General features: G+C 40.9%; 1 protein-coding gene across 2 annotated transcripts in view; it reads left to right on the top strand.

Annotated features, from left to right (window-relative positions):
* hkdc1 (hexokinase domain containing 1) overlaps positions 1–14,189 on the top strand; it is a 40,615-nt gene extending 26,426 nt beyond the window's left edge. The window contains exons 11-18 of one of the 2 annotated variants that reach the window (XM_060926321.1): positions 7,511–7,659; positions 9,454–9,573; positions 9,705–9,800; positions 9,912–10,011; positions 10,296–10,479; positions 12,785–12,940; positions 13,146–13,379; positions 13,591–14,189. In XM_060926321.1, the coding sequence (XP_060782304.1) occupies positions 7,511–7,659; positions 9,454–9,573; positions 9,705–9,800; positions 9,912–10,011; positions 10,296–10,479; positions 12,785–12,940; positions 13,146–13,379; positions 13,591–13,729 (1,178 nt within the window). In that variant the 3' untranslated portion in view covers positions 13,730–14,189. Of the gene's footprint in view, positions 1–347; positions 405–7,510; positions 7,660–9,453; positions 9,574–9,704; positions 9,801–9,911; positions 10,012–10,295; positions 10,480–12,784; positions 12,941–13,145; positions 13,380–13,590 lie in introns of those variants that run through there. The other variant, XM_060926322.1, reaches the window with a different exon arrangement.
* The last annotated feature ends 347 nt before the right edge of the window (positions 14,190–14,536 follow it).

Below are 14,536 nucleotides of genomic sequence, written 5' to 3'. Positions count from 1 at the left end.
AGAAATTTTAATTGTTGATCTTAAAAACAAGATTATACATAAGCTTCCGTTTCTTGTACTCTAGCTGGGGTAAACATCATTGCCTTGTACACCCTGTGTAGTGTACTACATGCAGTGCATGTGATATTTAGCCACAAAAAAATGGCATTAAAAATCTGTCTTTACATACAATCTCAAATCAGAAAAAGTTGTGGCGATATGGAAAATGCAAATAAAAAAGAAAACAGTGATTTCTAAATTTACTTAGACTTGTATTTTATTTCCGACGGTATGAACCCAAGCTATTTCATGTTTTGTCTGGTCAACTTCATTTCATTTGTTAATATACATCCATTCCTGCGTTTCAGGCCTGCAACACCTTCCAAAAAAAGTTGGGACGGGGACAAGTTAGGGCAAGTAATGAGGTAAAATAAATAATGATGTGATTTGAAACAGGTGATGTAAACAGGTGATTGTAATCATGATTTGATACAAAAACAGTATTCAGGAATGGCCTAGTCTTTGAGGAGCAAAGATGGGCCAAGGATCTCCAGTTTGTCAACAAATCTATGAGAAAACGAGACCATTAATGACAGTGTAGCTCAGGGGTTTTCAAAGTGTGGGAGAGTCAGCCCCCCCTCAGAGAGCAAATAAACAACAGCAACCCCCCCCCCCCCCCCCCCCCCCCCCCTTTACAATTTTTGTTGTTGCTATACTCATGCTGCGTTCATGTGCTATGGGAAGATGATATTTTCCAGTTGGGAAGTGGTATTTACCAGTGTGTTGTGTTCACATGCTTTTGTTGTTGTTGACAAATTAAAGATGGTGGACCAGATTCAGAATCAGGCCTGTTATTTGGCTAAAACAATTATAGATTGCCTTGTTCATCAGCTGCAGCAGGAATATGAGTTATCAAAAGTCAAAAGGTAAATAATGCTGAATATTTCCTGATCATGACAAGTAGAGATTTTCTTAACACATTGAATGCCACGCAGTTTTTGGAAATTTGGCTGTAGCCACAATGAGAGTAGCCAGTATCTAGATCATTGTTGGCGTTCTTTGGACAGCCACAGAATATTTTGTATTAGGCTATAATATACATATTATTATAATAATATAATATACATAACATGACTCATTTAAAAGGTGAGAGTCAGCTTTCCGTAGGTGAAAACCACTTCTTTCTTGGTTCATAAGCTAGTCTTGTACCGCTCGCCGCCATGTTGAAAAGGTTAAAGTTCATCTCATCTCGGCAACTCGTGTATCAAAATTTTCTACGAGTTGCCCAGTGGAAAATACCACAAGAGGGGGTGTTCATGTGTGCTTTCCATGTCGGCGTTTGGTATTTACCATAATTCCCATAGCACATGAACGCACCATTAATGTTCCATTCGTATTTTTTAAAAAAATGGTTGTTGTACACATTTTAAACATCTGTGCTTTTTAAAAACCTCTTTTTTTTTTACACATTTTAAACATCTGTGCTTTATTTTTAACATCTTGTTTTACACATTTTTAAACATCTCATAGCATCGTTAGCTAGCACCTCTTGGCAGACAACACACTGTGGCAGTGGAGCATCTTCAGATCCAGTCCATGAAAATCCAAACTTTAAATATTCGTGGTCATACTTCCTTCTTTTTTTGCTTGGCCCAGACTGTCTCCTCACTCACTGTAGCTTTAGGTACTAAAAATCGATCCATTTTGTCTCTGGCAAAGGCTAGCTGAAGTTCGCTAAATGTCCGCAATAGTAACTTATTCTGGTTTATTTTTCCTCACGTTGCGCCCCCCCTGAAGAACTCTGGCACCCCCTAGGGGAGGCGCGCCCCACACTTTGAAAAGCCCTAGTGTAGCTCACTCTGGCCCTGTCTAGTCCAGAAGGAACAATCTAAAGTGGGCCACCTTGCACAATAAATGTTGCAAGCTATACACACATTATGCAAGATATATAGAAGCTCTATACACCCTAGGAATATCTACCTTCATGCCAGAAAGAATCAAAATTGGTGCAGAATTGAGGGAGAACAAGCGATTTGTGTGGAAACTGCTCGTTAGGCCTTAATTACTCCATATCCTCATTATTAATTGCAATTATGCAAATTTGGCTAGAAGCTATATGCACCCCAGGCAGACCTACCTTCCTGACAAAAAGAATAAAAATTGGTGAAGAATTGAGAGAGAAGTGATTTTTGTGAAATGTAGACAATGCCGGGGGCGGCACGGTGGTGTAGTGGTTAGCGCTGTCGCCTCACAGCAAGAAGGTCCTGGGTTCGAGCCCCGGGGCTGGCGAGGGCCTTTCTGTGTGGAGTTTGCATGTTCTCCCCGTGTCCGCGTGGGTTTCCTCCGGGTGCTCCGGTTTCCCCCACAGTCCAAAGACATGCAGGTTAGGTTAACTGGTGACTCTAAATTGACCGTAGGTGTGAATGTGAGTGTGAATGGTTGTCTGTGTCTATGTGTCAGCCCTGTGATGACCTGGCGACTTGTCCAGGGTGTACCCCGCCTTTCGCCCGTAGTCAGCTGGGATAGGCTCCAGCTTGCCTGCGACCCTGTAGAAGGATAAAGCGGCTAGAGATAATGAGATGAGATGAGACAATGCCGGACAGACACCAGACGACGGATGGACGATGGACAACACATGATAGGATAAGCTCATTGCCTGTCGGCTGGATGAGCTAACAATTGAAATGTTCAAGAACAATGTTCCTCAAAGAAAGATATGAAGTAATTTGGATATTTCACCCTCTATGGGGCCTAATATCATTAAACGAGTCAAGGAAGCTGGTGGAATTTTGGTGCATAAAGGGCAAGGGCACAAGCCTAAGCTGAACACCTGTGATCTCTGATCCCTCAGACAGTGTCTCTTGGCTTGGAGGCATCTGGGATGGACCATCACACAGTGGAAATGTGTATTGTGGTCAGATGAATCAGCATTGCAGGTCTTTTTTTGTAAGAAATGGATGCCATGTGCGCCGAACCAAAGACAAAAAGGACCATCCAGACTTTTACCAGCAATAAGTCCCAAAGTCAGGGTCTGTCATGGTATGGGGTTGTGTCAGTGCCCTTGGCAAAGGTAACTTACACTTCTGTGATGACAGCATTAATGCAGAAAAGTACATTGAGATTTTGGAGCAACATAATCTGCCTTCAAGATGACATCTTTTCCAGGGCTACTTCAACACAATGCAAGACAATTCAAAACCACATTGCACACACATATTATAAAGGCATGGCTGTGGAAGAAGAGGATGTCTGTCCCCTCTGTCCCCAATACAGAATGTGTGGCGAATTTTGAAATGACAAAGACGACCCTGTATTGTTGCACACCTTAAGACCTGTTAGCAGGAAGAACGGGACAAAATAACACCTGGAACACTTAATCACTTGGTATCTTCAGTCCCTAAACATCGTCCCATTGACGCCGGATGCTGCGTCGCGCAACATTGCCCCTAGCGCCGGTTGTTGCATAACGCAACATTGCCCCAAATGCTGGTTGCTGCATAACGCAGCATTGTTGATTTGTCATTTTTTTCAAGGCGCATGCAGCATGTAATGCACAATCATTAGTTCAAATACACATGTGGTGGGTGTTTTCGATATTTTAAGACCATGTGACCAAAAATGTGTTGTGTGATTTGTCGATAATAACGTCAATCAATCAGCCATACTCGCTGTTCTGCACACGTGCGTTTGTTTAGCTATTTAACACCGGCGAAAATGGCTGCGGTTACTGCGGAGACATGCTGTGACAGTGATGGAAGTGATGTGGAGTTGGAGGGGGGTGAACAGATTTTAATCGAGGAAGAGATAGAGGGAGATGTGCCGGAAGACCCCTTAGATAGAGAACAGGAGTGGGATTTGTTTCGAGAGGATGATGAGGAGGAGGAATTCCAAGGCTTCCAAGTGGACTGGCAGTCAGATGGATTTCACCCCCCACGTCAACAAAAGTTCACTTGGACACCTGGGCTGAAGGTGCCGATATCTGAAGATGCAAGCCCTTTAGATGTATTTTCGAATATTTTCACTGAGGAAGTTTGGGATATGTTGGTGACACAGACAAATGTATATGCTGATCAGACGCGCGGTCACACACCATCAAACTTAAAGTGGAGCGCCGTCTCAAAACAGGAAATGAAATCGTTCATCGGTCTCTGCATAACTTTTGGGATAATGAAACTACCAACTCGCCGGGATTACTGGAGACAGAGCAAGTGGCTGTATCAGACAAATGTCCCCCGAGTGATGGCACGAGATCGCTTCGACATGATCTGGAGGTAATTATTTATTCTTGCGCTCTCTTCTGACGACTTCTGTGTCTTATTGCGTGGCGTTACCCTTATGAAAAAAAAAAAACCTCGGCGAATTACTGCAGTATGAAAACTAGGATTTTTTTTTAAACTAGTGTTACTGCAGTATACAGTATAATTGCATAATGCAAGACATACGATGCAGGGTTTTATTAATTTATTATTAATAATAATAAAATTAATAATTAATAAATTATTATTAAATAATAATAATAATATTTTGCAGTGATGTCTCCATCATGGCCAGTAATGTACCCGAAGTGGTGTTAGAGCCTTCTACTAAGCCTACTACTACTACTAATAATAATAATAATAATAATAATAATGATGATTATGCTTTAGTGATAGTATAGTAACAGTATATAGCAATAGTAATAGTAGTATAATAAATAGCAGTATTGGGCAGTAACTTTACTTTATCCTGAATCATAAAGCAAAACTACATGTCCCAAATACCTAAATGTCCCAAATGTACAACATTGATATATAGTAATACAATTATAAATAAATAACTTAAATAACAATACATATGGAATAGATAAATAAATTCATATGCATAGCACAATACACAAAAATAAAAACAATAATGGCCAACACATGCACGTCATAAGTTTACATGGACATCAAACATCATAAAGAAATCCAGCCAGCAAAAACTTTTTGAATCTTGAATCATGTTTAGATATCTACATCTCCAAGACAACACTGACCCTAAAGTGGACAAATCGGACAGGCTATGGAAACTGTGGTGCTTCTTGGACCTCCTCCTGAACCAATACCAGGCCCTTTATGAAGTTAATGGTATCGTGACCGTGGACGAGTCCATGGTCAAGTACAAAGGGCGGCTGGCATTCCGGCAGTACCTCCCCATGAAGCCAGTAAAATGGGGAGTGAAGGTATGGGCGATGGCAGAAAGTACAACTGGCTACATCACCAGCTTTCAGGTGTATACGGGGGCCACAGAGGGCAAGGCGGAGATCAACCTGGCGCACTGCATCGTCACCGACCTGGCCAGCCCATACTACGGATCACACCTGTCTGTTTACATGGATAACTTCTACACAAGCGTGCCCTTGCTGGTTTACCTGAAGGCAAGGGGAATTCAGGCTTGTGGGACGGTGCGCGCAAACAGAAGGGGCCTACCGAAGACCAAGGAGCTCAGCAAGCAGGCTGGCATGGCCAGGCATCAGTATCGGGTGGCTCAACAGGATGAGCTGACCTTGTGCGTGTGGCAGGACACCAAGGCAGTAATGGTCCTGTCCAACCACCATGACCCCATGGCTTTGGGGTCAGTGAAAAGGAAGATCGAGGCTCAGCGTCAGGTGGAGGTCAAGGTGCCAGCCTGCCTTGCTGACTACCAGCAACATATGAAGGGTGTAGACCTGCTCGACCAGATGGTGGGGTACTACCAAATCGATCACAGGTCTTCAAAGTGGTGGAGGAGGCTGTTTTTTTATTTTTTGTCTGTGGCGTGCTACAATGCATTTGTGGCTGCCAGATCTGCTGGTGGAGATGAATGGAAGTACAGGAAGAGTGGCTACAAAGCCTGGTTGGAGGACTTAACGATGGAGCTGTGCTTCCCAATAACCAAGAGAAGTGCTCCCCACCAGATGCTCCCCACCAGCCTATCTGGAGCTTCAGCTGGGCATGATCTGGCCCAGATCAGCAACAAGAGAAAGACCTGCAGGGATTGTGCCAAAAAGCACACTGGCACCAATGTGCGCCCGGGGTCTACACTGATGGGATGCAGGCAGTGCAATATTCCCCTGCACCGCGAGTGCTTCATGCACCACGTTCTACGACAGTAGTGTGTGTGTGTGTGTGTGTGTGTGTGTGTGTGTGTATAAAAGATGGGTGTGTGTGAGGTCAGTGTCAGTCTTTGGAAATTTGTTCCTCCGGTCGTTTCCCCTGGTCATTTCCTCCAGTTCCTCCTCAGGACTTTCACCACTTCTCCTCACTCCTTTCCCACCTTTCTCCCATGACAAAGTGCCTTGTTCCATGTTAGATGAATTAATCTGTGTTGACATGTTTTTAGATCAATTGATCTGTGTTGATATGTCGTTCTTTATATGAATGAATCATATAATACTGATTTTTACTCATCTGACTCTGAGATTTGTTTTTTTTTATAAAAATGTTAGTGTTAATGCTGAATGAGCATGATCCAATAAAAGCAGAGAATTTTATCTTTTAAATGCAATTTATTTCATGTCTCTATGTGCTTCAGAGGCTGAGATATTGAATTTTTCATAGGCATTTTCAATTAATTATTTTTATTTCAGAAAACCCTCAGGCAGATGGGGACCTTTTCTAAAAACTGTCTTAGGCATTTGCAGATGTTTTTTTGCAGGCGTTTCAGGCGTCAATGGGTTAAGTGTCATGAGAAGTAATGGCAACATTATAAAGTAGTAAATGCTTTACTGTCCCAATTTTTTAAAAATGTGTTGCAAGAATGAAAACTGAAATAGCTGTTTATTTTGAAAAAACTGTACAGTTCATGAAGTAAAACGTCAAATAATGTGCTGTTGTATTGTTTTGAATGCAATATAGGGCAAATATTATTATTTACAAATCATTGTTTTTTTTAGTTTTAATTTCAATTTCAACAAACCGTCCCAAGCTTTTCTGATTTGGGGTTGTATTTATTCAAGTAAGATTAGGACTCACTCACTAAAACTACATTTACAAGTACAATTTATTTACCAAACCACCTCTAAAATCATCTTGTTTAAGATGTTGGAGGGCTGAAACAGAGATGTGCCACCAATTCTTCCTCACCTACAGTACATACTCGCTTTTCGCTGTTTTTCTCATACTCTGCCTAACAGCAATATTTTTCATCCTAACAATGGCATATCATGGGGTGTCGTGGCTCAGGTGCCATACCATAAATCCGGGGACCCGGGTTCGATTCCGACCCGAGGTCATTTCCCGATCCCTCCCCGTTTCTCTCTCCTGCTCATTTCCTGTCTCTACACTGTCCTATCCAATAAAGGTGAAAAAAAGCCCAAAAAAATATCTTTAAAAAAAACAAAAAAACAATGGCATATCACCTGCAAGCTTGCGCGCACACAGAGTTGGGGCCAGAGGAAGCCTGCTAGCTAAGGAAGGACATGGCCCACCCTTTGATAATTCTGACTGGAGCATTTACAATGGCTATAAGAGTGTTGATTTAAAATGGACAATTTGTATACTGATTTATTCCATTATTGGTGGTCCTACTCCAGAGACTGGAAAATTTCTGGCCTTGGATCTGGGCGGAACAAACTTCAGAGTGTTGGTGGTGAAGATCCGTAGCGGAATTCGCAAATCTGTCCGCATGTATAACAAGATCTATGCCATCCCTCTGGAAATCATGCAGGGCACTGGAGAGGAGGTGCAAATTTATGTCTTCTTTCACGTAAATGCTGGCAATCAGCTTCCACGTTCACTATTTCAAATTGCATTATTATTATTATTATTATTACATTAACATTATGAATTAGTTTGTTATAATAAAAAAAATGATAGTTAATTCAAATTAAGCTACAGTGGTATGCAAAAGTTTGGGCACCCCTGGTCAAAATTGCTGTTACTGTGAATAGTTAAGCAAGTTGAAGATGAAATGATCTCCAAAAGGCATAAAGTTAGAGATGACTCATTCCCTTTATATTTTAAACAAAAACATTTTTTTATTTTCATCTTTTACATTTTCAAAATTACAAAAAAGGAAAAGGGCCCAAAGCAAAAGTTTGGACACCCTGCATGGTTAGTACCTAGTAACACCCCCTTTGGCAAGTATCACAGCTTGTAAACACTTTTTGTAGCCAGCTAATAATCTTTCAGTTCTTACCTGGGGGATTTTCACACATTCGGCCTTGCAAAAGCCTTCCGGTTCTACAAGTTTCTTGGGCTGTCTTGCATGCACTGCTCTTTTGAGATCTATCCACAGGTTTTCAATGATGTTTAGGTCGGGGGATTGTGAGGGCCAGGGCAAAACCTTCAGCTTGTGCCTCTTGAGGTATTCCATTGTAGATTTTGAGGTGTGTTTTGGATCATCGTCTTATTGTAGTACCCATCCTCTTTTTAACTTCAAGTTTTTTACAGATGGTGTGATGTTTGCTTCCAGAATTTGCTGGTATTTATTCGAATCCATGCGTCCCTCGACCAATGAAATGTGCCCTGTGCCACTGGCTGCAACACAACCCCAAAGCATGATCGATCCACACCCATGCTTCAGAGTTGGAGAGGTGTTCTTTTCCTGGAATTTGGCACCCTTTTTTCTCCAAACATACCTTTGCACATTGTGGCCCAAAAGTTCTATTTTGATTTCATCAGTCCACAGGACTTGTTTCCAAAATGCATCAGGCTTATTTAGATGTTCATTTGCAAACTTCAGACCCAAACTTCAGAAGGTTTTCTTCTGATGACTCTCCTATGAAGGTCATACCGGTATTTGTTCAGGTGTTGCTGCATAGTAGAACAGTGCACCACCACTCCAGAGTCTGCGAAATCTTTCTGAAGGTCTTTTGCAGTCAAACGGGTTTTTATTTGCCTTTCTAGCAATCCAATGAGCAGTTCTTTCAGAAAGTTTTCTTCATCTTCCAGACCTCACCTTGATCTCCACTGTTTCTGTTAACTGCCATTTCTTAATAACATTACAATCTGAGGAAACAGCTACCTGAAAACACTTTGCTACATTCTTGTAGCCTTCTCCTGCTTTGTGAGCATCAATTATTTTATTATTCAGAATGCGAGGGAGTTGCTTAGAGGAGCCCATAGCTGTTGATTTTAGGGACAAGTTTGAGGAGTCATAGAATTTATACAGCTTTGAAATCTGCATCATCTGACCTTTCCTAATGAAGAATTTGAACAAGCCACAGCTCAATATGCTAATTAAGGTCTGGAACCTTGGTAAAAGTTACCTGAGAACTCAAATGTATTAGGGTACCCAAACTTTCGCATGGTGTTCCTTTTCTTTTTTCACTCTCCAATTGTACAAAACAAAAATAATACACAAATCTTGCAGAAAACACTGAAAAGAAATGTGTTGTCTTTACCTTTATGCCTTTTGGTGATCAGTTCATCTTCTGCTGACGTAACTATTCACAGTAACAGACATTTTCAGTAAGGGTGCACAAACTTTTGCATGCCACTGTATATAGCTAATAAATGTTCTGTTTTCTTTCAGCTCTTTGATCACATAGTGCATTGTATCTCAGATTTCCTGGACTACATGGGGATGAAAAACAGTTGCCTGCCCCTTGGCTTCACCTTCTCATTTCCATGCAGTCAGACTGGAATAGATAAGGTAACAGAGGCATTACCAATGCTTATCAGAGCCTTAATCTCAGCTATGAAAACATCTCTGAACCACTATGAAAACAGATGATTATTGATGGTTGCATCAAACAGTGTCATTAGCTGTACAAAATATTTCAGGGAATCTTGGTGAGCTGGACAAAGGGCTTCAAAGCTACTCACTGTGAGGGGAATGATGTGGTGGACATGTTGAGAGAGGCCATTAAGAGACGAAATGTAAGACAAGATGTGAAATGTATACATTATTATGTACATTAAAAAACGTGTTTCTATCCTTATTTGTAAAGCCATTGCACAGAGTTACTCTGTCATATTCTGTTCCTGTAGGAATTTGACCTTGATATTGTTGCTGTGGTAAACGATACAGTTGGCACAATGATGACATGTGCATATGAAGATCCTAATTGTGAAATTGGACTAATTGCTGGTATGGTTTTTATCTCGTCCTGTCCAAAAAATAAGTCGTCCTCTCTCATGCACGACTTCAATCTTATGTCAGTTCAGAACAGCTCTTAATGTTCACAATGTTGTCTAGTTTTTTATAGTCATGCAGGCACAAGACAAAATTGACATTGTTGTTATGTTAATATCAAAAGAGAAGATTATCACATTATATGGACATAAGCAATCATGGGCTTTTGGAAGAGTATGTTATTGAAAAAATATCTAAAACACTTTTGGATTTTGTCTGGGTTTTCCTTGACTATGCAGGAACTGGCAGCAATGTTTGCTACATGGAACACATGAAAAACATTGAAACAGTGGAAGGGGATGAGGGGCACATGTGTGTGAACACTGAGTGGGGTGGTTTTGGGGATAATGACAACATTGAGGATATCCGGACACGGTTTGACCGTGAGGTAGACTGCGGCTCCCTAAATGCGGGAAAACAGAGGTAAGAGTGGCCATGCTGGCTTATTCATCCACATTGGATATTTATGTTCTCTGTAATTTTATTATATCAATTGGTCCAATTCATTATACAACCCCAATTCCAAAAAAGTTGAGACGCTGTGTAAACTGTACATAAAAACAGAATGCGATAATTTTCAAATCATGGAAACCCAATATTTCATTGAAAATAGTACATAGACAACATATCAAATGTTGAAACTGAGAAATTTTATTGTTTTTTGAAAAATATATGCTCATTTTGAATTTGATGTCAGCAACACATTTCAAAAAAGTTGGGACGGGGCATGGTTACCACTGTGTTGCATCACCTCTACTTTTAACAAGACTCTAAATGTTTGGGAACTGAGGAGAACAATTGCTCTAATTTTGAAAGAGAAATGTTGTCCCATTCTTGGCTGATATACATTTTCAGTTGCTCAACAGTTCAGGGTCTCCTTTGTCGTATTTTGTGCTTCATAATGCACCGAATGTTTTAAATAGGAGACAGGTGTGGACTGCAGGCAGGCCAGTTTAGCGCCCGGACTCTTATACTACGGAACCATGCATTTTTAATATGTGCAGAAAGCGGTTTGGCATTGTCTTGCTGAAAGAAGAAAGGTCTTTCCTAAAAAAGATTTTGTCTGGATGGCAGCATATTGCTCTGAAACGTGTATATATCATTCAGCATTAATGATGCCTTCCCAGATGTACAAACTACCCATGTCATGTGCACTAATGCAATCTCATACCATCACAGATGCTGGCTTTTGAACTGTGCACTGATAACAAGCCGGATGGTCCCTCTCCTCTTTAGCCTGAAGGACGTGGTGTCCATGATTTCTAAAAAGAATTTCTACTTTTGATTCGTCAGACCTCAGGACAATTTTCCACTTTGCCTCAGTCCATCATAAGAGAGCTCGGGCCCAGAGAAGGAGGCGGTGTTTCTGGATATTCTTTATATATGGTTTTAACTTGCATCTGTAGATGCAGTAATGAACTGTTTTCACAGACGATGGTCTTCTGAAGTGTTCCTGAGCCCATACAGTGATTTCCACTACAGACACGTCTGCTTTTAATGCAGTGTCTCCTGAGGGCCTGAAGATCACAGGCATCCAATGTCAGTTTTCAGCCTTGTCTCTTGCATACAGAGATTTCTCCAGATTCTCTGAATCTTTTAATGATATTATGTACCAGAGATGATGTGATCCCTAAATTCTTTGCAATTTTACATTGAGGAATGTTATTCTTAAATTGTTGCACTGTTTGCCTACACAGTCTTTCACAGAGCACTGAACCCCTCTCCATGTTTACTTCTAAGAGACTCCGCCTCTCCGAGATGTTCTTTTTATACCCAATCAAGTTACTGACCTGTTACCAATTAACCAAATTAGGGTTGTTGTTTTTTTTTAGCATGACAACTTTTTCATTCTTTTGTTGTCCCCGTTCCAACTTTTCTGAAACGTGTTGCTGACATCAAATTCAAAATGAGGATATATTTCAGTAAAATTTCTCAGTTTCAAAATTTGATATGTTGTCTTTGTACTATTTTCAATTAAATCTAGGGTTTCCATGATTTGCAAATCTTCACATTCTGTTTTTATTTGTTTTACACAGTGTCCAAACTTTTTTGGAATTGGGGTTGTCAGAAATAAAATCAATACTTTCAATTATGTTCCCAATTCAGAAGAAGTTTTTTTTTTTTAAACATACACTGTTTAGCCAAAAGTATGTGGACACCGACATTCACACCTATATATCCCCTTCCGGATTTAGTCTCCTTTTGCTCTTATAATAACCTCCGCAATTTTGAGGAGGCTTTCTACTAATTTTTGGAGTATAGCTGTGGATTTGTTCTCATTCAGCTACTAGAGCATTAGTGAGGTCAGGCACGCATGTTAGGCAAGGAGGCCTGGCATGTAATCAATATTCCAATTCATCCCAAAGGTGTTCAGTGGGGTTGAGGTCAGGGCTGCGTGCAGGCCACTTGCGTTCTCCATTCTAACCTTGGCAAACCATGTATTCATGGACCTCGCTTTGTGCACAAACTTTTGGCCATATAGTGTGCCTAATTTGCGGTGGTGAGTGTTGTGTGCCCACAAGGAGGCACTGTATCATAAGAGTATTGGCCCTCTTGGACTTGTTGCAAGACAAGTCATATGACATATGTATGAGAGCCTACACTATTTATATGCTGGTTTGGAAGTCGTTGATGTCTCTATTTTACTGCAAATACTGAATAAATCCCCTTTCTACCAAATACAGCAAACAGGAAATGTGAACCTGAACATGTTATTTTGTGCACACAGGTTTGAGAAGATGACCAGTGGAATGTACCTGGGAGAAATTGTCAGGCAGATTCTCATAGATCTCACCAAGCGGGGTCTTTTGTTTCGTGGCCACATTACAGAGCCTCTTAAAACAAGAGGCATCTTTGAGACCAAGTTTCTCTCACAGATTGAAAGGTAAAATTTTGATAACTGTAGTCATATAGACGAGCTGTATGAAACTGTTGTTTCAGTTATGACCAGAGTGAAAAGGCAATTTCAGATGTATAAGAATCGCTCTTAGCTTGCTCAGACATCTTATGAACTTTGTTATAGAGCCAACATTATCACGGTTATTTTGATACGCTATTCTGTTCTGTAATTTACTGATGGCCTCTTCTAGTGATCGTTTGGCACTACTGCAAGTCAGATCTATTCTGCAGCATTTGGGCCTGAACAGCACGTGCAATGACAGTATCATCGTTAAGGAAGTGTGTGGTGTTGTGTCACACCGAGCTGCACAGCTCTGCGGTGCAGGAATGGCTGCTATTGTTGACAAAATCAGGGAGAACCGAGGACTGGACCATCTGGACATCACTGTGGGGGTGGATGGGACGCTCTACAAACTCCATCCACAGTGAGTAAAATGTGGGACAATATCAGTCACTGTACAGGTTTCTGATTTTTCCCTACATCTGATCATTAGTTTTTGGTTTTCAGAGCTCTTCAGTGGTGTGTGTGTGTATTAAAAGTGTCTTCTTTCTTTCTTTCTTTCTTTCTTTCTTTCTTTCTTTCTTTCTTTCTTTCTTTCTTTCTTTCTTTCTTTCTTTCTTTCTCTCTCTCTGCAGCTTCTCGAGAATTGTGAAAGACACTGTGAAAGAACTTGCTCCCAAGTGCGAGGTGGATTTCATCCTGTCTGAGGATGGCAGTGGGAAGGGAGCAGCACTTATTACAGCTGTGGCTCGTCAGTATTGTAAAAAGCCATAACCATACCATGAAGTGCATTGTGTTCTTTTTCCGGCAGATTATATACACCGTACTGGGAGATGCTATATACAACCCCGATTCCAAAAAAGTTGGGACAAAGTACAAATTGTAAATAAAAACGGAATGCAATAATTTACAAATCTCAAAAACTGATATTGTATTCACAATAGAACATAGACAACATATCAAATGTCAACAGTGAGACATTTTGAAATTTCATGCCAAATACTGGCTCATTTGAAATTTCATGACAGCAACACATCTCAAAAAAGTTGGGACAGGGGCAATAAGAGGCTGGAAAAGTTCAAGGTACAAAAAAGGAACAGCTGGAGGACCAAATTGCAACTCATTAGGTCAATTGGCAATAGGTCATTAACATGACTGGGTATAAAAAGAGCATCTTGGAGTGGCAGCGGCTCTCAGAAGTAAAGATGGGAAGAGGATCACCAATCCCCCTAATTCTGCGCCGACAAATAGTGGAGCAATATCAGAAAGGAGTTTGACAGTGTAAAATTGCAAAGAGTTTGAACATATCATCATCTACAGTGCATAATATCATCAAAAGATTCAGAGAATCTGGAAGAATCTCTGTGCGTAAGGGTCAAGGCTGGAAAACCATACTGGGTGCCCGTGACCTTCGGGCCCTTAGACGGCACTGCATCACATACAGGCATGCTTCTGTATTGGAAATCACAAAATGGGCTCAGGAATATTTCCAGAGAACATTATCTGTGAACACAATTCACCGTGCCATCCGCCGTTGCCAGCTAAAACTCTATAGTTCAAAGAAGAAGCCATATCTAAACA

The sequence above is a fragment of the Neoarius graeffei genome, chromosome 7 (genome assembly GCF_027579695.1).
Source record: "Neoarius graeffei isolate fNeoGra1 chromosome 7, fNeoGra1.pri, whole genome shotgun sequence".
NCBI lineage: Eukaryota > Metazoa > Chordata > Actinopteri > Siluriformes > Ariidae > Neoarius > Neoarius graeffei.
This window is presented reverse-complemented; position numbering and strand designations above follow the sequence as displayed.